The 25432-nt window shown below is 48.0% G+C and overlaps 4 protein-coding genes, 1 non-coding gene and 1 pseudogene across 5 annotated transcripts; 5 read left to right on the top strand and 1 right to left on the bottom strand.

Annotated features, from left to right (window-relative positions):
• Positions 1-12651: 12651 nt before the first annotated feature.
• On the bottom strand, positions 12652-12723 carry Trnah-gug (transfer RNA histidin (anticodon GUG)). Its single transcript has one exon. It is a non-coding gene; the product is annotated as a tRNA-His (tRNA).
• Positions 12724-14511: 1788 nt separating this feature from the next.
• LOC149113592 (uncharacterized) lies at positions 14512-16070 on the top strand. Its single transcript, XM_089286142.1, has one exon. It carries the CDS (start codon positions 14785-14787, stop codon positions 15604-15606), a length of 822 nt encoding a protein of 273 aa, XP_089142268.1. The 5' UTR covers positions 14512-14784; the 3' UTR covers positions 15607-16070.
• A 958-nt stretch (positions 16071-17028) lies between these two features.
• On the top strand, positions 17029-18288 carry LOC149113591 (uncharacterized). Its single transcript, XM_089286141.1, has one exon. It carries the CDS (start codon positions 17142-17144, stop codon positions 18231-18233), a length of 1092 nt encoding a protein of 363 aa, XP_089142267.1. The 5' UTR covers positions 17029-17141; the 3' UTR covers positions 18234-18288.
• A 17-nt stretch (positions 18289-18305) lies between these two features.
• On the top strand, positions 18306-19441 carry LOC149113590 (uncharacterized). The gene has a single exon (XM_089286139.1). The coding sequence runs from the start codon at positions 18403-18405 to the stop codon at positions 19264-19266; it is 864 nt and encodes a 287-aa protein (XP_089142265.1). The 5' UTR covers positions 18306-18402; the 3' UTR covers positions 19267-19441.
• Positions 19442-20310: 869 nt separating this feature from the next.
• LOC149113589 (uncharacterized protein F54H12.2-like) lies at positions 20311-22139 on the top strand. The gene has a single exon (XM_089286138.1). The coding sequence runs from the start codon at positions 20748-20750 to the stop codon at positions 22137-22139; it is 1392 nt and encodes a 463-aa protein (XP_089142264.1). The 5' UTR covers positions 20311-20747.
• A 1306-nt stretch (positions 22140-23445) lies between these two features.
• Positions 23446-25378, top strand: LOC149113588 (uncharacterized; annotated as a pseudogene).
• The last annotated feature ends 54 nt before the right edge of the window (positions 25379-25432 follow it).

Here is a 25432-nt window from a genome sequence, read left to right as displayed (position 1 = left end):
GTAGGGCTATATTTCGGCCGTGAAGCTCCACACCCAGCGTGCGCTCCTTTTACCTGTGTCCATTTCACTGAAAACTAAGGCCATCAGGAGTTAGTTTAGAGTCCCCGGGACTGGAAAATATCCCCCAAGTTCCGGGAAATCGAGCCAAAGTTGCTCAAAATCACGATGTGCGTAAGGCGTTCTCGGCTACTCTTCCAGTCTTAAAATGAAGTGGGGCTATATGTTGGCCTAGAGGCTCGACACCCAGCGTGCGCTCCTTTTACCTGTGTCCATTTCACTGAAAACCAAGAACATGAGGAGTTGGTTTAAAGTTCCCGGGACTGGAAAATATCCCCCAACTTCCGGCAAATGGAGCCAGAGCTGCTCAAAATCTCGATGCGCGTAAGGCGGTCTCGGCTATTCTTTCAGTCTTAAAATGAAGTGGGGCTATAATTCGGCCTAGAAGCTCGACACCAAGCGTGCGCTCCTTTTACCTGTCTCCGTTTCACTGAAAACTAAGGCCATTAGGAGTTAGTTTAGAGTCCGCGGGATTGCAAAATATCCCCCAAGTTCCGGCAAATCGAGCAAAAGTTGCTCAAAATCACGATGCGCGTAAGGCGGTCTCGGCTACTCATTCTGTGTTAAAATAAAGTGGGGCTATATTTTGGCATAGAAGCTCGACACAGAGCGTGGCTCCTTTTACCTGTGTCCATTTCACTGAAATCTAAGGTAATCAAGAGTTATTTTAGAGTGCCCGGGACTGGAAAATATCACCCAGGCTCGCGCAAATCAAGCCAAAGTTGCTTAAAATCAGGATGCCCGTAAGGCGGTCTCGGCTACTCTATGAGTCTTAAAGTGAAGTGGGGCTATATTTCGACCCAGAAGCTCAAAAGTGAGCCTTCAAAAAGTTTTGCTGTGTCCATTTCACTGCAAACCAACGGTTTTAGGAGTTAGTTTAAAGTCCCCGGAAGTGGAAAATATCCCTCAAGTTCAGAGATATCGAGCCAAAGTTGCTTAAAATCACGATGCGCGAAACGCGGTCTCGGCTGTTCTATGACTCTTAAAGTAAAGTGGAGCTATATTTCGGCCCGGAAGCTCGAAAGGGAGTGTTAAAAAAGTTTTTCTGTATCCATTTCACTGCAAACCAAGGCGATCAGGAGTTAGTTTACAGTCCCCGGGAATTTAAAATATCCCCCAATTCCGGCAACTCCAGCCGAAGTTGGTCAAAATCACGATGCGGGGAAGGTAGTCTCGGCTACTGTATGTGTCTCAAAAGTGAAGTGGGGCTATATTTCAGCCCAGAAGGTCGAAAGGGAGCGCTCAAAAAGGTTTGCTGTGTCCATTTCACTGCAAACTAAGGCCATCAGCAGTTAGTTTAGCGTCCCGAGGACTGGAAAATATCCCCGAAGTTCCGGTAAATCGAGCCGAAGTTAGTCAAAATTACAATGCGCGCAAGGCGGTCTCGGCTACTCTAGGAGTCTTAAAGTGAAGTGGGCCTATATTTCGGCCTAGAACTTTGAAAGTGAGCGTTAAAGAAGTTTTTCTGCGTCTCTTTCACTGCAAACCAAGGCCATAAGGAGTTAGTTTAGAGTCCCCGGGACTGGAAAATATCCGCCAAGGTCCTGGAAATGGAGCCGAAGTTGGTGAAAGTCACGATGCGCGCAAGGCGCTCTCGGCTACTCTATGAGCCTTAAAGTGAAGTGGGGCTATATTTCGTCCCAGAGGCTCGAAAGTGAGCGTTAAAAAAGTTTTCCTTTGTCAATTTCACTGCAAACCAAGGCCATGAAGAGTTAGTTTACAATCCCCGGGACTGGAAAATATCCCCCAAGCTCCGGGAAATCGTGCTGAAGTTGGTGAAAATCACAGACCGCGGAAAGCGGTCTCGGCTACTCAATGAGTCTTAAAGTGAAGTTAGGCTATATTTCGGCCCAGAAGCTCAAAAATGATAGTCCAAAAAGTTTTGCGGCGTCCATTTTACTGCAAACCAAGGCCATCAGGAGTTAGTTTAGAGTCCCTGGGACTGGAAAATATCTTCTAACTTCCGGGAAATCGCGCCAAAGTTGGTCAAAGTCACGATGCGCGCAAGGCCGTCTCGGCTACTCTATAAGACTTAAAGTGAAGTGGGGGTATATTTTGGCCCAGAAGCTTGAAAGTGAGCCTTTAAAAAGTTTTCCTTTGTCCCTTTTACTGCAAACCAAAACCATCAGGAGTTAGTTTAGAGTCCCCGGGACTGGAAAATATTCCCCAAGTTCCGGGAAATAGAGCTGAATTTGGTGAAAATCACGATGCGCTCAAGGCGGCTCGGCTACTCTATGAGTCTTAAAGTGAGGTGGGGCTATATTTGGACCTAGAAGCTCGACACCCAGTGTGCGCTCCTTTTACGTGTGTCCATTTCAGTGAAAACTAAGGCCATCAGGAGTTAGTTTAGAGTACCCGGGACTGGAAAAAGTCCCTCAAGTTCCGGCAAGTCGGGCCAAAGTTGCTCAAAATGACGATGCGCGTAAGGCGGTCTCGGCTACTCTTTTAGTGTTGAAATGAAGTGGGGCAATATTTCGGTCTAGAAGCTTGAAACCCAGCGTAAGCTACTTTTACCTGTGTCCATTTCACTGAAAACTAAGGGCATCAGGAGTTAGTTTAGAGTGCCCGGGACTGGAAAATATCACCCAAGCTCGCGCAAATCAAGCCAAAGTTGCTTAAAATCAGGATGCCCGTAAGGCGGTCTCGGCTACTCTATGAGTCTTAAAGTGAAGTGGGGCTATATTTCGACCCAGAAGCTCAAAAGTGAGCCTTCAAAAAGTTTTGCTGTGTCCATTTCACTGCAAACCAACGGTTTTAGGAGTTAGTTTAGAGTCCCCGGAAGTGGAAAATATCCCTCAAATTCAGAGAAATCGAGCTAAAGTTGCTTAAAATCACGATGCGCGAAACGCGGTCTCGGCTGTTCTATGAGTCTTAAAGTAAGGTGGGGCTATATTTCGGCCCGCAAGCTCGAAAGGGAGTGTTAAAAAAGTTTTTCTGTATCCATTTCACTGCAAACCAAGGCGATCAGGAGTTAGTTTACAGTCCCCGGGAATTTAAAATATCCCCCAATTCCGGCAACTCCAGCCGAAGTTGGTCAAAATCACGATGCGCGGAAGGTAATCTCGGCTACTGTATGTGTCTCAAAAGTGAAGTGGGGCTATATTTCAGCCCAGAAGGTCGAAAGGGAGCGCTTAAAAAGGTTTGCTGTGTCCATTTCACTGCAAACTAAGGCCATCAGCAGTTAAGTTAGCGTCCCGAGGACTGGAAAATATCCCCGAAGTTCCGGTAAATCGAGCCGAAGTTAGTCAAAATTACGATGCGCGCAAGGCGGTCTCGGCTAGTCTAGGAGTCTTAAAGTGAAGTGGGCCTATATTTCGGCCTAGAACTTTGAAAGTGAGCGTTAAAGAAGTTTTTCTGTGTCTCTTTCACTGCAAACCAAGGCTATAAGGAGTTAGTTTAGAGTCCCCGGGACTGGAAAATATCCGCCAAGGTCCTGGAAATGGAGCCGAAATGGTGAAAATGGTGAAAGTCACGATGCGCGCAAGGCGCTCTTGGCTACTCTATGAGTCTTAAAGTGAAGTGGGGCTATATTTCGTCCCAGATGCTCGAAAGTGAGCGTTAAAAAAGTTTTCCTGTGTCAATTTCACTGCAAACCAAGGCCATGAAGAGTTAGTTTACAGTCCCCGGGACTGGAAAATATCCCCCAGGCTCCAGGAAATCGAGCCGAAGTTGGTGAAAATCACGGAGCGCGGAAAGCGGTCTCGGCTACTCAATGAGTCTTAAAGTGAAGTGGGGCTATATTTCGGCCCAGAAGCTCGAAAATGATAGTTCAAAAAGTTTTGCGGCGTGCATTTTACTGCAAACCAAGGCCATCAGGAGTTAGTTTAGAGTCCCCGGGACTGGAAAATATCATTCAAGTTCCGGCAATTCGAACCAAAATTGCTCAAAAGCACGGTGCGCGTAAGGCGGTCTCGGCTACTCTTTCAGTCTTAAAATAAAGTGGGGCTATATTTCGGCCTAGAACCTCGACACGCAGCGTGCGCTTCTTTTACCTGTATCCATTTCACTGAAAACTAAGGCCATCAAGGGTTAATTAAGAGTCCCTGGGACTGGAAAATATCCCCTAAGTTCCGGCAAATCAAGCCAAAGTTGCTGAAAATCACGATGCGCGTAAGGCGGTCTCGGCTACTGTTTCAGTCTTAAAATAAAGTGGGGCAATATTTCGGTCTAGAAGCTCGACACCGAGGAAGCGCTTCTTTTACCTGTGTCCATTTCACTGAAAACTAAGCCCATCAGGAGTTAGTTTAGAGTCCCTGGGACTGGAAAATATCGCTCAATGTCCGGCAAATCGAGCCAAAGTTACCCAAAATCACGATGCGCGTCAGGCAGTCTCGGCTATTCTTTTAGTCTTAAAATGAAGTAGGGCTATATTTCGGCCTAGAAGCTCAACACCGAGCGTATCCTTCTTTTACCTGTGTCCATTTCACTGAAAACTAAGGCCATCAGGAGTTAGTTTAGAGTCCCTGGGACTGGAAAATATCTCCCAACTTTCGGCAAATCGAGCCAAAATTGCTCAAAATCACGCTGGGCGTGAGGCGGTCTCGGCTACTCTTTGAGTCTTAAAATGAAGTGGGCCTATATTTCGGACTGGAACAACGACACCGAGCATGCGCTCCTTTTGCCTGTGTCCATTTCAGTGAAAACTAAGGCCATTAGGAGTTAGTTTAGAGTCTCCGAGACTGGAAAATTTCCCCCAAGTTCCGGGAAATCGAGCCAAAGTTTGTCAAAATCACGATGCGCGTAAGGCGGTGTCAACTACTCTCTCAGTTTTAAAGTGAAGTTGGGCTATAGTTCGGTCCAGAAGCTCGAAAGTAATCGTTCAAAAGGTTTTGCTGTGTCCATTTCACTGCAAACCAAGGCCATCAGGAGTGAAAATATGCCCCAACCTCCGGGAAATCCAGCCGAAGTTGGTCAAAATCACGATGCGCGTAAGGCGGTGTCGGCTACTCTTTCAGTCTTAAGGTGAAGTGGGGCTATATTTCGGCCTAGCAGCTCCAAAGTGACCGTGCGATCGTTTTACAGTTATCCATTTCACTGCAAACCAAGGTCATCAGGAGTTAGTTTAGACTTGCCAGGTTTGGAAAATATCTCCAAAGTTCCGGGAAATCGAGCCGAAGTCGGTCAAAATCACAATTCGCGTAAGGCGATCTCGGCTACTTTTTCAGTCTTAAAGTGAAGTTGGGCTATATTTCGGCCCAGAAGCTCGAAAGTGAACGTTCAAAAAGTTTTTGTGTGTCCATTTCACTGCAAAGCAAGGCCATAAGGAGTTAGTCTAGAGTCCCCGGGCCTGGAAAATATCCCCCAAGTTCCTGGAAATCGAGCCGAAGTTGGTGAAAATCACGATGCGCGTAAGGTGGTCTCGGCTACTCTTTCCGTCTTAAAGTGAGGTGGGGCTATATTTCGGCCTAGAACCTCGAAAGTGAGCGTTCAGTCGTTTTACCTTTGTCCATTTCACTGCAAACCAAGGCCATCAGGTGTTAGTTTAGGGTTCCCGGGTTTGCAAAATATCTCCAAAATTCCGGGAAATCACATTCCGGGTAAGGCGATCTCGGCTACTCTTTCAGTCTTAAAGTGAAGTTGAGCTATATTTCGGCCCAGAAGCTCGAAAGTGACCGTTCAAAAAGTTTTTCTGTGTCCTTTTCACTGCAAACCAAGGCCATAAGGAGTTTGGTTAGAGACCCCGGGACTGGAAAATATCCCCGAAGGTCCTGGAAATCGAGCCGAAGTTGGTCGATATCACGATGCGCGTGAGGCGGTCTCGGCTACCCTATGAGTCCTAAAGTGAAGTGGGGCTAAATTTCAGCCCAGAAGCTCGAAAGTGAGCGTTCAAAAAGTTTTTCTGTGTCCATTTCACTGCAAACCAAGGCCATCAGGAGTTAGTTTACAGTCCCCGGGACTGAAAAATATCCCCCAAGTTCCGGGAAATTGAGCCGAAGTTGAGAAAAATTACTATGCGCGGAAGGCAGTTTTTGCTAGTCTTTAAGTCTTAAGGTGAAGTGGGAGTATATTTCGGCCCAGGCGCTCGACAGATAGGGTTTAAAAGGTTTTGCTCTGTCCATTTTACTGCAAACCAAGACCATCAGGAGTTAGTTTAGAGTTCCCGGGACTGAAAAATATCACTTAAGTTTCGGGAAATCGAGCCGAGGTTGGCCTAAATCACGATGCGCGCAAGGCGGTCTCGCCCAGTCTTCTAGTCGTAAAGTGAAGTGGGGCTATATTTCGACCCAGAAGCTCGAAAGTGAAAGTTCAAAAGGTTTTGCTGTGTCGATTTCACTGCAAACCAAGGCCACCAGGAGTTAGTTTAGAGTGCCCGAAACTGAAAAATATCCCCCAAGTTCCGGGAAATCGAGCCGAAGTTGGTCAAAATCACGATTTGCGCAAGGCGGTCTCGGCTACCCTACGAGTCTTAAAGTAAAGTGGGGCTTTATTTCGGCCCAGAAGCTCGAAAGGGAGCGTTCAAAAGGTTTTGCTGTGTCCATTTCACTGAAAAGCAAGTACATAAGGAGTAAGTTTAGAGTCCCCGGGACTGGACTATATCCCCCAATTTCCGGGAAATTGGGCCGAAGTTCGTCAAAATCACCATGCGCGCAAGGCAGTCTCGGCTACTCTATCAGTCTTAAAGTGAAGTGAGGGTATATTTCAGCCATGAACCTAGAAAACGAGCGTGTTAAGGTTAAGTGGGGCTAGATTTCGGCCCAGAAGCTCGAAAGTGAGCGTTCAAAAAGTTTTGCAGTGTCCCTTTCATTGCAAACCAAGTCGATCAGGAGTTAGTTTAGAGTCCCAGGGACTGGAAAAAATCCCCGAAGTTCCGAGAATTCGAGACGAAGTTGGTTAAAATCACGATGCGCGAGAGGCGGGCTCGGCTACTCTATAAGTCTTAAAAAGAAGTGGGGCTATATTTCGGCTCAGAAACTCGAAAACGAGCGTTCAAAAAGTTTTGCTGTGTCCATTTCACTGCAAACCAAGGCCACGAGGAGTTAGTTTAGAGTCCCCGGGACTGGAAAATATCCGCCAAGTTCCGGGAAATCGAGCGTAAGTTGGTCAAAATCACGATGCGCGCAAGGCGGTCTCGGCCACTCTATGAGTCTTAAGTTATCAGTAAGGGGAAAATTTGCAATTTTGTATAATTTTACTTTTTTAAGCGGTTGGATAAATCATAAAGTAATCTTTAAGATAAAAAAAACTCCACGAAAAAATCTTATTTCTGCCGCTAGTTGTTGCGCGAGAAAGATTGTTTTGCATATTAATTACTTAATTGAGAGTTGACAAGTTCTGTCAAATGAATTAATTATCGAGGCAAGAAGTCACATGACATCAAGATCATGCTGAGTTGACACGCGATTCGCGCGCCATAATCAGTGGCAGATGTCTTCGAAGAAGACAAAGCGATCTTGCCCGTTTTCACCGGCTAAAGGAAGGCCAAAGAAGGCGAAAAACACTTTCAACAAAGAGTGGGCCGCTAAATTAGCGGAAAGCGGCAAAGGGTTCGTTTTACAATCAAGAAAAATTGCTGGATGAACGTGACAACGATCGCGATCACGAAGCCAGCGAGCAAGCCAAAATGAGCGCAAGCCGCGCTAAAATACTGTCGCAAGAAACTGTCGAAGCAGAGGAGATTGACGACCCAGCTATTGTCATTTCTTCCAGTATCTTTGCCTTTGCATCAACATCAGTCGATGTAGTCCCGTTTACGACGTCCTCTCCAGCGTTTCCCTTTGTGCGCTTGCATTTTCTCGGGAACCTTCTACGGGCCTTCGGCATGTTAACAGTGGCATGGTCATAATTTTGAAGATTAGTCAACCGATACGTAAAATTTCGAACGTTAATATAGTAAATCAAAAGATAATTTCACGTTTACTAACTTTGGAATTCTGACTTCACACATGAAAAAGCGGTTTATTCACTGGTGAATAATTTACCGCGCGCCGTCGCGGAAATTTGTACCTGTTCCATGTTAACTGTCACAGTCCTATTGTTATACAGAAAGTTGATTCCTCTGCGGTGTCTCCCTTGGTGTGATAATCTCTTAACACTTGGATGCCGCCGAATTTTATTTTTTCTCTGTTTCTCGAAAGTAAAAAATAGGCGAGTTGTACGTGCATTTCGAGTTCCAGGTCGGCAGCCCCTGGACCAAATTGGCTGAAATTCGGAGAGAATGTTGTCAGAACTATCGCCGACAAAACTGTGTCTGCGAATTCTGATTACTCTTTTCATTAAAAAGTTATGCCTTTTTTTCGCGGGCAGTCCTATTTTTTTCCCTTTTCTAACTTTATCCTCTTGTAAAATAATAACAAACGCATGTGCCAAAAATCTGAGACACGGTTTTTGAGGTCAAGGTGTGAAGAAACGGATGCCATGTTAATCGTTTTCTCCGACCTAAATTTAGCGGGCGTATACCTTGATTTATAGGTTCGTGAAGCTTTGTAAATATATTCACATTTTCGAAACACGGTAAATTTTTACCGTTTTAAACAGGTCAGGTCATAATCTGTAGTTATTAAGCTTCCAGTAAATATACAGTTTATATGGGTTTTTGTTAAAGCCACGAACGCTAGAGCGGACCGCGCGCGGATGGTCAAATGGGTTATACTAATACCTTAAAGTAAAGTGGGGTTTTCTTTCGGCCCAGAAGCTCGAAAGGAAAGGTTAAAAAAGTTTTGCTGTGTCCATTTCACTTCAAAACAAGGCAATCACGAGTTAGTATAGAGTCCTCAGGACTGGAAAATATCCCCTAAGTTCCGGGAAAATGCGCCGAAGTTGGTCAAAATCGCGATGCGCGCAGGGCGGTGTCGGCTACTCTTTTAGTCTTGAAATGAAGAGGTGCTATATTTCGGCCTAGAAGCTCGAAACCCAGCGTGCGCTACTTTTACCTGTGTCCATTTCACTGAAAACTAAGGCCATCAGGAGTTAGTTTAGAGTCCCCGGGACTGGAAAATATCCCTCAAGTTCCGGCAAATCGAGCCAAAGTTTCTTAAAATCACAATGCGTGTAAGGCGGTCTCGTCCACTTTTGCAGTCTTAAAATAAAGTGGGATTATATTTCGGCATAGAAGCTCGACACCCAGCGTGTGCTTCTTTCACCTGTGTCCATTTCACTGAAAACTAAGGCCATCAGGAGTTAGTTTAGAGTCCCCGAGACTGGAAAATATCCTCCAATTTCCAGCAAATCGACCCAAAGTTGGTGAAAATCACGATGCGCGTAAGGCGGTCTCGGCTACTCTTTTAGTCTTAAAATGAGGTGGGGGTATATTTTGGCCTAGAAGCTCGACTCCCAGCGTGCGCTCCTATTACCTGTGTCCATTTCACTGAAAACTAAGGCCATCAGGAGTTAGTTTAGAGTCGTCAGGACTGGAAAATATCATCCAAGTTCCGGCAAATCGAGCCAAAGTTGCTAAAAATCACGTTGCGCGTAAGGCGCTCTCGGCTACTTTTTTAGTCTCAAAATGAAGTGGGGCTATATTTCGGCCTAGAAGCTCGACACCCAGCGTGCGCCCCTTTTCCCTGTGTCCATTTCACCGAAAACTAAGGCCATCAGGAGTTAGTTTAGAGTCCCCGGGACTGGAAAAGATTGCCCAAGTTCCGGCAAATCGAGCCAAAGTTGCTCAAAATTATAATGCGCTTAAGGCGGTCTCGGCTACTCTTTCAGTTTTAGAATAAAATGGGGCTATATTTCTTCGTAGCAGCTCGACACCGAGCGTGCGCTCCTTTTACCTGTGCCCATTTCACTCAAAACTAAGGCCATCAGGAGTTAGGTTAGAGTCGCCGGGGCTGGAAAATATCCCCCAAGTTCCGGCAAATCGAGCCAAAGTTGATGAAAATCACGATGGGCGTACGGCGGTCTTGGCTACTCTTTAAGTCTTAAAGTGAAGTGCGGCTATATTTCGGTCCAGAAGCTCGAAAGTGAGCGTTCAAAAAGTTTTGCAGTGTGCATTTCACTGTAAACCAAGGCCATAACGAGTTAGTTTAGAGTCCCCGGGAATGGAAAATATCCTTCAAGTTCTGGGAAATCGAGCCGAAGTTGGTCAAAATCACAATGCGCGTAAGGCGGTCTTGCTACTGTTTCAGTCTTAAAGTGAAGTGGGGCTATATTTCGGCCCAGAAGCTCGAAAGTGAGCGTTCAAAAAGTTATGCTGTGTCCATTTCACTGCTAATCAAGGGCATCATAAGCTAGTTTAGAGTCCCCGGGACTGGAAAATATGCCCCAAGTTCCGGCAAATCGAGGCGAAGTTGGTCAAAAGCACGGTGCGCGTAAGGCGGTCTCGGCTACTCTTTCAGTCTTATGTGAAGTGGGGCTACTTTTCGGCCGATAAGCTCGAAACCGAGCGTTCAACAAGTTTTGCTGTGTCCCTTTCACTGCAAACCAAGGCCAGCAAGAGCTAGTTTAGAGTCTCCGGGACTGGAGAATATCCTCCAAGTTCCGGGGAATCGAGCTGAAGTTGGTCAAAATCACGATGCGCGTAAGGCGGTCTTGCTACTGTTTCAGTCTTAAAGTGAATTGGGGCTATATTTCAGCCCAGAAGCTCGAAAGTGAGCGTTCATAAAGTTTTTCTGTGTCCATTTTACTGCAAACCAAGGCCATCAGGAGTTAGTTTAGATTTCCCGGGAATGGAAAATATACCCCAAGTTCCGGCAAATCGAGCCGAAGTTGGTCAAAATAACGATGCGCGTAACGCGGTCTCGGCTACTCTTTCAGTCTTAAAGTGAAGTGCGGCTATATCTCGGCCCAGAAGCTCGAACCCGAACATGCGATCGTTTTACCTGTGTCCATTTCACTGCAAACCAAGGCCATCAGGAGTTAGCTTAGACTCTCCGGGACTCGAAAATAACCCCAAGTTCCTTGGTCAAAATCACGATGCGCGTATTGCGGTCTTGGCTACTCTTTCAGTCTTAAAGTAAAGTGGGGCTATATTTCGGCCCAGAAGCTCGAAAGTGAGTGTTTAAAATGTTTTTCTCTCTCTATTTCACTGTAAACCAAAGCCATCAGGAGTTACTTTAGAGTCCTCGGGGCTGGAAAATATCTTCACAATTCCGGGAAATCGAGTTGAAGATGGTCAAAATCACGATGCGCGTAAGGCGGTCTCGGCTACTCTTTAAGTCTTAAAGTGAAGTGGGGCGATATTTCCGCTTAGAAGTTCAAAATTGAGCGTTCAAAACGTTTTGCTGTGTCCATTTCACTGCAAGCCAAGGCCATCCGGAGTGGAAAATATCCCCCAACCTCCTGGAAATCTAGCTGAAGATGGTCAAAATCACGATGCGCGTAACGCGGTCTCAGCTACTCTTTAAGTCTTAAAGTGAAGTGGGGCTATAGTTCGGCCCAGAAGCTCGAAAGTGAGCATTCAAAAAGTTTTGCTGTGTCCATATCACTGCAAGCCAAGGCCATCAGGATTGGAAAATACCTCCCAAGCTCCGGGAAATCCAGCCGAAGTTGGTGAAAATCACGATGCGCGTAACGCGGTCTCGGCTACTCTTTCAGTCTTAAAGTAAAATGGGGCTATAGTTCGGCCCAGGAGCTCGAAAGTGAGCGTTCAAAAAGTTTTGCTGTGTCCATTTCACTGCAAGCCAAGGCCATCAGGATTGGAAAATATCCCCCAAGCTCCGGGAAATCCAGCCGAAGTTGGTGAAAATCACGATTCGCGTAAGGCGCGTCTCGGCTACTCTTTCAGTGTTAAAGTGAAGTGGGGCTATATTTCGGCCTAGAAGCTTGAAACTGAGCGTGCCATCGTTTTACATGTGTCTATTTCACTGCACACCAAGGCCAGTAGTAAAGGACGTCTGTAGGGGCGGTAACCAATCAGAAGGCAGTGCATATCATTAAAATTGGCTCTCGACCAATCAGATGGCAGTATTTTCGATTTGCATAAACAAGATGGCCGCCATTTTTCGCACATACCCAAATAAGGAGAATATGAGATCGAGGTTGTGACGCGCATGTCCAAATAAGGCGATAGCCAATCCACGATATCGAGGTTCGGATGGAAGAAATAAAAGGGTTTGCGTGAGTGTGGAGTGAGTATTGTTGTTTTGAGATCGACGATAATAAGACATGTCTTCAGAGGAGAGCAAGACGAAGGCGGATGAGGTTTCTGAAGAGGAGAAGATAGAAGAACTTGCCGCGAGGGTGATGGATGCTGTTCATGACGGTATTCTTGGAAAGATAATGAAATGCGCCGTTTCTTACGCTATGGATGTCGTTCTGAGGAAAGAGGTGGTGAAGCTGGCGGATGAGGTGATGAGGTTCAGAAGAATGCTGTCTGAGAAGATGTTTGATGACCAGTCCATCTCGTTTAAAGACCCTGTGTGTTTGGAGAAGTTGTCGGATGGATTTGAGGACGGATGGGAAGTGTGGAAGAGCAGTTGGGAGGACCGAGACGAGTTGGCGTACCGAGCATTTATCAAACAAATTGTAAAAAAATCACCACCACCACCAGAATCAGAGGAGTGAAAAAACATTTTTATTCATGCCTGTAACACTAATAAAGATCCTTTAACGAGAGAATGTACATGGTTTGTTGCGTGATTTTTTCGTCGGGGTGGGGTTCGTCCAAACGGATTTTACAGGCCAGGGGTCTCTAAAAAGAAAAAAGAAAAAATTTAATGCCCCGACCAGGAATCGAACCTGGGTCTTTGAGGCCACAACTCAACGTCTTAACCATTAGACCATCGAAGCGCTTACCTCTTTAGGACTTGGTTTTGGGATTGTCATCGGGAGGCAGTCCGAAATTCACGGCTTTGCAATGAGGGCAGAGTCTTTCGGAGGGTTTCAACCGCTCAGTGTGGAGGGCTTTACAGGTTCCGTGAAAGAATTGGTCGCAACAGGGTGTCAGGAAGTAGTCTCTGATACTGTGTTTGAAAGTGTATCCTTCCTTGCACCATAGACATTGAGGGTTAGGAAATCGAGACATGGAGTCTGAAAATAGAACAAAAACAACTTTTTATTGGTCATTCCACTTATTACAGGGTGGGACGTGTGCACGGTCCTATTGACCGGCGCCCTCTTTTTCTTCGGGATATCAATCAATAAACGATTATTATAGTACTTTCAACCATTGTGATCAAGTAACGATGCGAGCCATGATCGACGCGGAGGACAAATTACCCAACGTGTAAATAGTGTGAAATAAAAATCAGAGTGTGTTTTTACAAAAAAAACTGTGTGTGTCTTTTTCTTAGTTTGGGGCCTGTCCATTGATCAGTATGGCTTCGGCGACTCCTCGTGGGTATTCGTCGATCCATTGAAAGAACTTGCAGGTACGCTTGGGACACTTGAGATAGAGCCTGTCTGGGTTGGACTGGGAGTGGGAGGTGGCTAAGACCAGGGATTTGCTGCATAGACATCGGAAACGAGCCGGGTCGATGTTCCTGTAGCAGGGGTGGGTCTGTTCTTCGACGCGTCTCAGGTAAGTGCCCACCTCTTTGACGCCACAGGTCACATAACACTTGGTGTAGAATCTGGAAGAGGGGCATCGGTAATACTCCCACCAGGTACCACCGTCTGGGGTTTTCACTCTTCCATATTCCATGGGTACCATACAACGCGGGCAAGTGGGATCTTGGGGTTTCAGTTGGTTCAGGAACTGATCGGGGTCGAATTCCTCCAACACTTGGACTTCGGTGAATTCTCCTCGGTCATCCACTTCAGGTGATACTTCTACGAGGTCGTCTTTCTTGAATTTGTCGAGTCCCATGGCTTCCAGGACTTGCACGGTTCGAGGAGGTGAGTCTCTGATCACGGTCATGCATCCGCCTTGAATGGCAGGTAGCTTTGAGTCTGTGAAGATAGAGAACGAGTTAGTATCCCAACAAGGTGTTTTCACGTCGCATGGTTTCTAGGATGTGGGTGGTTTTTCGCACGTTCTTGGGGGTCGGTCTTTGCCTTCGCTTGCGATGGTTACTTTTCATTTGGCTTCTACATTCTTGACGTTGGATCGAAAAGGCGCTCCAGGGTCGCGAGAAGCCTTTGAGAGGGACGGTGGTCCAACTGACCGAGTCCGGGGTGATTTCTTTGAAGAGGACGCGTTCGTTGAAACGGAGTCTGGCACGAGGTTTTTTGAATAACCATCTATCTAAAGTGGATTGTAGTTGTTTACCTCCTACTTCTCCTTCCACTCTCTGGGGCAAGAGCAGTTCCAGTTTCTTTTTGGACGATTTTTTCTTTTTCCTGACGGGTTCGACGTGTGAATCCATGACGACTTCTGCTGAAAAGTGACTCGTGATGGAATGCGTGGTTCGACTTTATGGACGTTTTTGACGACCAATCAGTGACGTGTGGTGTGATGGGATCATGTGACGGTCTTCGTTCCGATTGGCGGGATCTGAAGTGGGCACGTGATCCGGGAAAGTACGGAGTGAAAGTGGATCCACGGCGCGGGTATAAAAGGAGCCCGTTGGACGCAGTGAATCATTCTCGACTTGCTCTTGACGCGGTGATGACCTGTAGGATTTTGACTGACAGGGACTTTGAAGAGATCCTTGAAGATCTGAGACAGCAGTTGAATCGAGCTTCTGACGTTTTGGATACAATCGAAAAAGAAGGCGAAAGACCGTTACACGGGAGGATAATTGAATTGGAGTTACGTCTTGTCTCTCCTTTGTACTATAGGCTCCAGAGGCACTTGATTGACTGGTGCGACCGTAGTTGCTATCCTCATTTGTCGGACTTGCAGATCACGAAGCGAGCGGATCGAAAAGGAAAGAAGTTTAACGAGTTTGTCTGAGGGTGGGTTTCAAGATGACTTACTATAGCAACTCGAACCAGATTCGGGACCTCGTGGAGCAGATCGTGGATCAGAAGGTACACACTTTAAGAGATCTCGATGCCATTCCGGATGTCAGAGTGGACATGTACATTTTTGACAATCTCTTCGAACCGTTAGGTCAAATACCCGATAGTCTGTGGTCTTTTGAGCTCTTGATGAGACGTCGTCCTGACTGGGGTGGTACGATTTTGGAGATGATGAAGAAGAACGAACACGTGTTTTTGTTCTGTGGTGAGTGGTGTCGCGTGATGTACAGAAGTGGTAGCGGTCAATTCAAATTCGTTCATTGTCGGGATCCCTCCCTGGACGCCGAGCGCGCCTGTTTGATCGCCACGAATAACCTCACGTACATGATGAGCGATGTCATCCGTGATCTGTTTGAACCCTTGCGGTTCGCTCGCGACCTGTCACGACGGGTGAGGGAGTCAGACCAGAGTCCCAAGGTGGAGGAGATACTGACGTTCAACAGGTGCGCTCACAAGGAAACGTGTCTGAAGTTGGAAGAGTTGATCTACGATATCATGCGTCAGCGTGATCTGTGGAAGGATCGGTTTTTCTTCCGTGCCCTTGAAGCGGAGGAGGATGACCTGTGTGGTGAGTGTAGAGAGAGTATCCGTCAAGCATTCTATGTGAAGGGGGACGAGGAGGAAGCCCTGAAGTGGAGACCCGGTAAATGTGATTGGAGAAATTGTAAATATTATGCCATGGATACCTATGAGGAAGACTGTGATAATGAGTACGGTCAAGATTGTAAGAACACGAACTATGCTCATTACTTTTCAGATTCGGACTAAGTCTTTTTTTCGCCTTCTTTTTCGTGTTATCCAATCAGAGTCGATTTTTACGTAAGAACCAATCAGGCACGACGTTTTTTGTACATATAAGAAAGTGTGAATAAAGAATTGGGTTCAAATCATTATGTCTCATGCTTTGAGTTGGTTGATCTCGAGAATGTGTACGACCATAGCCGATCGATGGTGTTGGACGACCTTGTGTTCCAAGTGCACTAGTGTCTACGAGCGATACGGTCAGGGTGAACCCATCCCCGACCATTTCAGCGATTCGCCCTTGGAGGTGTTTGACTATACCGACGTCGAACCCAACGTGATGCGTTTTGTCGTTTATATCTTGTGGTTGAAACGGCAACCCGATTCATTTAAGAAGTATCTCGAGGTACGGGAGCAACGTTTCGAGTTGTGGAGACAGTGCGTGTACAAACTTTATCGACTATGAAGAAAGGTCAAAAGAAGAAGCAAAAGCCGCTTTCGACCGGGACGTTACTGGGACGGTATCGGGATCCTTCCAGACCCGGTAGTCTGGGCGGTCTGACGCGATTCGCCCGGGCCAATAAGATCTCGGTACAACGTGCTCGCGAGGTCCTGCAACGGGATTTGAGGTACACGTTGCACAAACCCAGACGTCGTCGTTTTCCCACGGTCCCGGTGGTGGTGTTCGGCATCGACGAGCAGTGGACGGCCGACCTGATCGAGGTGATCAATATTTCGAGGTACAATCGAGGGTATCGTTATCTCTTGACGGTGGTGGACGTGTTTTCCAAGCACGCCTGGGTCCAACCCTTGAAGAGCAAGACGGGTAAAGCGGTGACGGAAGCCATGACAAAGATCTTGAAAGGAGGTAGAAAACCCCTCAATCTTCAGACGGACGACGGGAAGGAATTCTACAACAAGACGTTTCAGGATTTGATGAAGCAGAAAGGCATTCATCATTTTTCGACGCGTGGGGATACGAAATCCAGTGTGGTGGAACGGTTCAATCGGACCCTGAAAGAACGTTTGTACCGATACTTCACCGTGAAGAATACGATGACGTTTGTGCCCGTGTTACAAGATCTGGTCCGAGGGTACAATCGATCGTATCATCGCAGTATCAAGATGGCTCCCGATCAAGTGACCTTAGCCAATAGCGAGGACGTGTGGGAGACTCTTTACGGGAAGAAAAAGGGAAAAAAATCGAGACGACCTCCGCTGAAAGTCGGGGATCGTGTGAGACTGAACAAGAAGTTCCGACAGTTCAAGAAAGGGTATTTACCCGGTTGGACCGAAGAGGTGTTTGTGATACGCCGAGTGCGTCCTGGGAAGGTCACCACGTACAAGGTGGAAGAATGGGACGGCACGGCGGTCGAAGGCACGTTTTACGCGCAAGATTTGCAAAAGGTGGACGTGAAAGACGACGATCTGTTCCGCATCGACAAGATCGTCAAACGAAAAGGGGATAAAGTCTTGGTGCGTTGGAAAGGTTGGCCAGTCAAGTACGACAGTTGGGTGGATAAAAAAGGCTTGTACGTGACCCAAAAGCCCAAGACGAAAAAATGAAAGACTTTTACGTGCAGTTGATGAGCAATGCCAGTACGAGCGAGTTCACGGACAACAAGGCCCACAGTTTCAAGAACCGTCTGCCGTATCCGCTCCTGTTTGAATCCGACAAGGAATGGAAAGTTGGATTGGCGAGCGTGTCTTACCCGATTCCTCCGTCACGACCGCATCAAGTACCAGTCCCTCAAGCGCACGACTTTGACGACGACGACTACGTGTTCGGTATGGAGTGGACCATTGAAACGTTCAGGTTGCTAGACGACGGGATTACGTGGCGTCCTTCGCGATACCCCGTGACATTTGACGTCTACGGGAAGGAACTGAACCGCGTCCGACACAAAGTGACGAGCGGCAGATCTCTCATGCAATACCTCATCAATCGTTTTCACGAACGCCTGTATCATTACATGGATCATGCGGGTGAAAGTCTACGAGCACCGGACGGGAAAAAATACTACCCCGTGTTCCGCTGGGAGGGGAACGATTTGATTATCGACAACACCGACACGTTCCTCGACGAGTCCGGAGACAGACATCGTCCCAGAGTGTACTTTGGTTCTAAACTGGTCAAGAAGTTGGGTTTGATTCGCGAGGAATCGTATTACTCCGTTCACTTGGACGTGAATATGATCAAGATCTTTCCCAGCGACAAAGTCCCGTCTTATTTCAAGAAAGAGTGGACCGACCATCGCGACAATCGATCTCGCGAATTTTGGAGTATGCTCAGCACTGGGTCGTTACAGCTCAGTCCCTATTGCAACTGGCGCTTCAGTTACTTGGACGAGGAATACGCCAAGACCTATCGGGGAGTCGTCGTTCATCCGGACGTCCCTCCGCCTCGCAGTCCCATGTACCTGTATTCGAATGTGGGTCGTAGCACCATCACGGGGAATCGAGTCACGGATCTCTTGAGAGAAGTCCCCCACGACTCGCTCAAGACGACGTACGAACCGACTCAGATTCAATATAAACCCGTGCGCAGCAACGTCTTGGATATAGTGGAGGTGCAGTTGGCCGAGAACGACGGAAGACTGGTGGACTTTACCTCGGGCGTGACGTCGGTGACATTACACTTCAAGTATGAATGAGTCTGTCGACGACTTTTACGTGCAACTGATGAGCAATGCCAGCACGAGCGAGTTCCCGGACATCAAGGCCCACAGTTTCAAGAACCGTCTGCCGAACCCGTTGCAGTTGAGAGAGTCGGGATGGAAAGTGGGTATCAGCGACCTCTCGTTTCCGTCCGCGACGCGTAAGATGGACTTGAAAGATTCTCTTCTGTTTGAAATCTGGTGGATCGACATGGTGAACGCCTCCATAAACCTATACAGCCGGGTCTCTTCAGCGACGCGAGAAAGCGATTTGGAATTCACGCCGAGGACCGGTACCGAGTTGATGAACGCGATACGAGATCGATACCTGCATAGGTTGAGATCTAGAACGGATGCCGACGTGACGATGTACAAGAAAAAGAGCAAACCCGACGATCCCACCGAATTGCTGTACACGGTCATGCATCGGGCCGAGCATGGAGAATGCGTCCTGGACAATTCGAGAACGTGCCTCAGCCTCCTGATCAACGGTAAACGCGTCTACCCGCAAATGAACATCGGCATCGAATTGGCCAAGAAGATGAAATGGGTCAAGATGGGAACCTTGCAAAACGGTCGACCGGGTTACGTCTTGGGACCCCACTTGAGGAAAGAATTTCCCAAGGAAGTCGTACCCACGGCCACGGACTTGGTCATAGGACAGAATGACGGGGACGAACTCTTTTACAAGATCGACCCGGACACCTTACATTTGAGTTGTTTCATCAATTGGGTGTTCACGGATTTGGATCGCAGTTACGAAGAGGCGTTCGGTCACGAGCGTCGTTCCTTGTTCGTGTATTCGAATGTGGGACAGAGTATGGTGACGGGGAATCAAGTTACGCACCTGTTGAAACAGGTTCGTTACGATCCTGACGTGATCGACCTTCAACCGAGACACATCCTATATCTACCGGTGCGCACGACCTTTTTGGACATTGTCGAGACGCAGGTATCTGAGAACGACGGTCGACTGGTGGACTTTGCGTCGGGCGTGACCACGATCACGTTGCATTTCAAGAAAGGATGAGTGATTTTTACGTCAGCTTACCCAGTCACAGCAGTAAGAGCGAGTTCCCGGACAACAAGTCGAACCATTTCAAGATCAGGTTACCACACCCCTTACGCCTGAATGGAGACGGAGGATGGAGAGTGGGAATGAGTAGCATCTCTCTACCTGACGCGAGAGTGACGATCTCATCCCTGTCGAATGAAGAAGGTGAAGCTAAGGTTGTATTGGCTTTCACATTATGGCGACGAGTTGATCAACCTACTTCGAACATCTATACGGTGGGAAGAGCCTCATTCGACACTGAAGACCTCAAGGAGGTATTTTACAACGTGAGTGGTGTTGGATTCATGAAATCCATGATCGCTTATTTCGAGCGACAACGCATCTACGCGAATAATGGTCCTAAATTGGGATCCCAATACTTCAACAGTGATGGTAAAAGAACCTACGTCAAGTTCAAGTGGGAAGGCGAAGACCTTGTTACAGACAATAATGACATCTTAAGGCCCTACAGTGACCAGCCGGCCTTGTGGTTCAACGTCGCTTTGGCTGAGAAATTGGGATGGATCAAGAAGGATGGAGATAATTACAGTCTGGGACCTAACTTACAGATTGAATTTTTTGAAGATAAAATTCCTGATATTGGCGTCGTGTCTGACTTACATGACGATGATGGCTTTCCTGTGTTTTGGTCTGTCTCATTACCTATTAAGGGTCAAAAATATTTGAAACTCAGCATCTATTGCAATTGGCGTTTTCTGAACCTGAACAAGGCTTTCGAGGTCTTGGTGGGAAGCAGTTCGCGTTCCTTGTTCGTCTACTCGGACGTGGCTAGAAGTGGCGTGGTGGAAAATCAAGTCACGGATTTACTGAGAGAGGTCAACTTGATTCGAAGAGGTGCGGGTGTCCAGTATTTCGAGCCTTACCACATTCAATATATTCCCGTGCGCAAAGACCTCATTGACATAATAGAGGTGCAAGTGGCTGAGACAACTGGAGAACTGACGACCTTTGGACCTGGCAATACGATCGTGACGTTACACTTTAAGAAAGAATGATCGGTGGAACGTTGGTACGATTTCATCCCGATAAAATGAGGCAATCCGGAGACGGATTCGGCATGGCTTGGAGAGGTGTCAAGAAACGAGGTCCCGGCATTCTCCGAGACTTTATCACCGAGGCGGCCACGGAAGGTCTGAAAGGTTTAAATTCGGGCAGCAAGGGAGGAAAGCCCAATTGGAGAGGTGGACTCGCCGGGGTCAAGAGAGGAGCGACACGGGCCGTGAAACGTAAAGCGACGCAAGAGATCAAACGGGCGTTGGCGAAAAAAGTGAGAAAAGACCTCTTTGGAGTATGAATCCCATTTACTCGAGGCGCGTGAGACTTATCCCGATACGACGAACGTATAAAGGCGGATCGATCTTCCCGTCCCGATCAAAACGCCCGAACTATCGTTGGGTGCAGTCGGCCCTGAGAAGGAGACGAAGACGACGACGTAGATGATGACGGACCTCGTGGCTCATGCCCGTTCGGCGGGGGTTCGTAACCCTCGTCTGAACATGTTCAGTACCCCTCCCACGGATGTCAGCATGTCGTCTCGACGGTTGGTGAGAATCAACCCGTTCAATACGGGGATCAACCCCGTGACCTTCCAAGTCGATCCGCAAGAAGACTTTATCGACTTGAACGAGAGTTTCTTCGAAGTGGAATTGACCGTTAAGAAAAGTGACGCGACGAATCTGTTGACAGCGGATGTCATGGGACTCGCCAACAATCTGGCCCACACCCTCTTCAAACAGATCAATGTGAGATTGAATGGGACTCTCATCAGCCCCCAGACGGATACTTACCACCTCAAAGCCTACATCGAGACCCTGTTGAACCACGACCGAGACGACGGTGAATCGATCCTAACACCCAGCGGATGGTACAACTGTCTCGGTGTACCCGACGACGGAGATGCCGATGAATTGACAGCCAACGCGATGGATTTTACTACTCCTCACGCTGAATATACTGCTTTAACCCAAGATCTCAAGAATTTGGTCCAGGGACGATCCCAGTTTCTGGACGGAGAAGCCGTGACTTTGAGGTTCAAACCTTTCCTGGAAGTGTTTCATCTCAGCAAATTACTGTTACCTGGCGTGCAGATCCAGATCGACATGTACTTCAATGCCCCAGCCCTGTGGACCATCCGATGGCATGGTACTGATACTCTGAGACTGACTGAAGCCGACGTGAAAGTGAGATTGTTCCTGTCTCAAGTGAGAGTGACTCCCTCGGTGTACCGAGAGATCATGACCAGCCTGAAAGGAGGAAGAGTGGCCACTTACCCCACGGTGAGAGGTGAAATTCGCACTTACTCGCATCCCAACGACAATCGTCATTTCGAGTGCAGCAATCCTTTCCACAGTAAGCTACCTAATCGGTTAGTGGTGTTGTTGATGAAACAAACTGCCTTCAACGGAACTGTGACCATCAATCCGTTCAATTTCGGAAAATTCAGTCTGGCTTCCATCAAACAATTGGTGAGAGGTGAAGAATACCCCTACGAGACCTTGGAGCTCGATCACGATGGGGACAGTAAAGATCAGAGAGGTTACTACAGATTCCTCCAAGCCTCAGGAGCGTTGTGCAGGGGAAAAGGAAACATGGTCCGAAAAGTGGATTGGGGGGACGGCAAGAGATGCAACATGTTTGTATTTGACAACACGGCCAATGGATGTTTGGACAGTCCAGTGTTGAACCCCAAGCAAGAAGGTGAACTGCGTCTGGTGATCGATTTCGGAGCCAATCCTGGACAAAACCTGACTATCTTGTTGTACGGCGAATTCGAGAATTTGCTGGAGATCAACGAGAACCGAGTCGTCATCTACGACGTGTACCAATGAGAAGAAAAAATGGAGAAAGTAGCCTTGAATAATATACAATTGGATCATTTGGCCCGGACGAATCCGTCCCTACGCTGTGTCTTTTACGGCACGGTCCCTTGCGATCGGCTTCCCAGGACAGTCCCTCAAGAAGGACCGACCGCTTACATCGTGAACACGGACCCTCACGACAAACCGGGCGTGCATTGGATCGCTTTGTGGGCCGACAAGAACAAGTGCGAGATCCTGGACAGTTACGGTCTACCGTTGGACGCGTACGGAACCGCCGAACCGATCCAAGAATGGTTGGATCGTCATTTCAATTACCAGATTCACAACGGCAAGAGTCTGCAGTCCCTGTTCAGCCAGAGTTGCGGCGGTTACGCCCTGATGTTCCTGATCGACCGAGCCGAAGGTCGGGACATGAACGAGTTCTTGAATCGTTTTAAGAAAAACGAGTTTGTGGAGAACGATCGTAAAGTAGGACACATGGTAGAACGTCTGATCGTGGACGAGTTGGCCTGGCGCAAGATTTGTAAAACCCCGTGTCACCAGGACACGTGCGGTTCCTCCCGAGGAGTGCGTCATTTGTTATAAAGTAAGCTGTTCGAATAAAAAGTGTTCATTTTTGAGAAAAGGATGTTGCGTAGTGAAGGCAGATGGTTCCAGCGATTCCTAGAACTGTGTCGAAAAGAGAGTACGAAATTGTCCTCGGACAATCCTCTTCGACAGGTCATGGAACGCATTTTCGATTGCGACAGTTACCGTCGAGTCCGATTCATACTGTACCTGGAAAAAGATGATTGGCTTCGATACGTTCTGTTCCACTTGCGCATGAAAGCCAGACTTCAAACGAACGCTAGTCGAGATTACAAGTGTTACCCTTATTGGCACGTGCTTCGCTACGGCAATAAGTCCTTACGCCATCACTTTGCGAGTGCATAAAAAGGTGCGACGGAAAATGAAATGGTTCATTATGGATTTACTGACAAAACAAGACACATCATGGCTCTTCAGTTTCAAGGGCATAGACATTTGGACGACGTGATAGCCAGGTTAGAAAAACGCTATGGAAAAGCGGGCGGAAAGACGCCTCAACCCAGTGAGGCTCATTTCAAGAAAAACCAACCGCCAAAACGACAGCTCAATCTGAAAATACTTCAACCCGCCAAAAGACAAGTGTCATTTCAACCGCCGTCTGTCCTGGACACCGGTGCATTACCAGCGACGGTGACCACGCGTAGGAAACCCAAGAGAGCCGCGCCCGCCAAGCCGAAGCTTTCCGTGAAAGAAGATAGGAAAAGAAGAATGAAAAAGAGACATTGGTACGAGGACAAGTTTGGAGATTTGAGTAAATTCGCCAAGAAAAAACCTCGAAAAAAGAGATCGGCGCCTGCCAAGAAAAAAGGACGTCCCAAGAGAGCCGCTGCCAAGAGGGCCATGGCCAAGATCAGGAGTCGGGCCAAGAAAAAACCCATCTGTTTCAATCGTAAGGTCACCCTATTGGGTCTGTTGAAACGCATCCCGGCCGTCAAGACCCCATTGGCCAAGTTGTTCGGATAAAAACGGAACGTCTCGAGACCATGGACCATTTCATGATCATGGAACGACGCAAAGCGTTTCAATTTCACACGCCGTCGAGTTTGTTGATAGCGGGTCCGTCGGGGTGCGGCAAGACGGTGTTCACGACCAAACTGCTCTTGGAGAACGGCGACTTGTTCCAACAGACACCGAAGAGTATTCATTACTGCTACGGATCGTGGCAAGACGGTTTCCAAAAGCTCAAGAAGGGTGGAGTCAAGTTTTACGAAGGCATCCCCGACAGCGAACAGTTACCCCGATGGTTTCCCGGAGGGGGCGTGTTGGTCCTGGACGATCTGATGGACGAGGGGGGTAACGACAAGCGCGTGTTGGATCTCTTCACCAAACATTCGCATCATCGGAACATCACGGTGATCTACCTGTGTCAGGATCTATTCCCCAACGGAAAATTCGCCAAGACCATTTCCAGAAACGCGCATTACATCGCGGCCTTCAAGAACCCTCGGGATCAGTTGGGGATACGGAATTTACTTCTGCAATCGTTTCCCACGCAATGGCAAGAGGTGTTGGACACGTTTCGCAAGGTCACCGATCGACCTTACGGTTACATGCTATTGGATCTTCATCCAGCCAGTCAGGACGATCAACGTGTCCTCAGCCATGTGTTAAAAGACGAAGGATTCGTCCGATGCCATCAGTTTGCAACCCCATCATGTTGAGGAGCGAGGTCGAGTGGTTTCCGCTATTCATTCACCTGTGTAAAAACAGGCTCAAATACATCATGAATCCCCACGAGCTGGACTACGAACCGATGAGACAGGTCACGGAATGCGAGAGTTACCGTCAAGTACGGTCCATCATAAACGCATATAATGGTGAAGGTTTCGACTATTTGGTTCATAAACAACGAGAACTCGCCGAGAAGAAGATAGAAAGAGAGAGGCACATGGATAAAAATGAGCTCTTATGGTAGTGACGATTTCAACTTCTCGGCTCTGGAAGATTATTCGCCTTGGGGGACACCGGCTCGGACGAGTACTCCGATTCCGCCTGCCGCGGGTGTGGGTGCGAGTCTGAACACTCCTCCTTCACTGCGATCGTCACTGGCGACACCGCCCCTGCCCAATGTCTCGCCCGTCGGAGTGGGGACCGCTGGCTCGGGTGCACCGCAGACCAACGTCACGGTGGGTGTCGGCAGTGCTGGATCGGTGTCGCGCGCCAATGTCACGGCAGGTGTTGGTGCACCACGAATAACATCCGCCACACCTTTGGCACGAGCCGTTCGAGGAGGGAAACGACCGAGACGCGTCCCACGTCAAAATACACCGACGTCCTCCAGTGATTCCGGAAGCCACAGAAGAAGTAGCGCTAGTGGTAGCGGTGGAAGAGGCAGAGGCAGTGGCAGAGGCGGAGGCGGAGGCAGAGGTGGAGGCGGAGGCGGAGGCGGAGGCAGAGGAGGTGGAGGCGGAAGTGGTAGTGACTCCACACCGCCTTCGTCGATTCGATCGGGTCGAGGAGGAAGAAGAAGAAGGCGAGGAGACTGTGTTCTCGACCAAGCCCAGATGCAACAACAATTGGAAGAGATTTTACGCCAACAACAACAGACAGCCGCGGGTCGTCGCATTGCGGGCATCACGACCACCAACACGATCACGACTACCTATAAAAACGGACAACGTCCTACCGTCACACGCAATTCGACCAGTGTACATAACTGAGAACAACCATGAGAAGACGCCGTCGTCGACCGAAAAGGAGAAAGCAATGGGGCG

This window comes from Orbicella faveolata, unplaced genomic scaffold (genome assembly GCF_042242905.1).
Source record: "Orbicella faveolata isolate gen_17 unplaced genomic scaffold, um_ofav_v1 contig_14, whole genome shotgun sequence".
Classification (NCBI taxonomy): domain Eukaryota; kingdom Metazoa; phylum Cnidaria; class Anthozoa; order Scleractinia; family Merulinidae; genus Orbicella; species Orbicella faveolata.
Note: the sequence above shows the minus strand (reverse complement) of the source record. Positions and strands in the feature narration are given on the sequence as shown.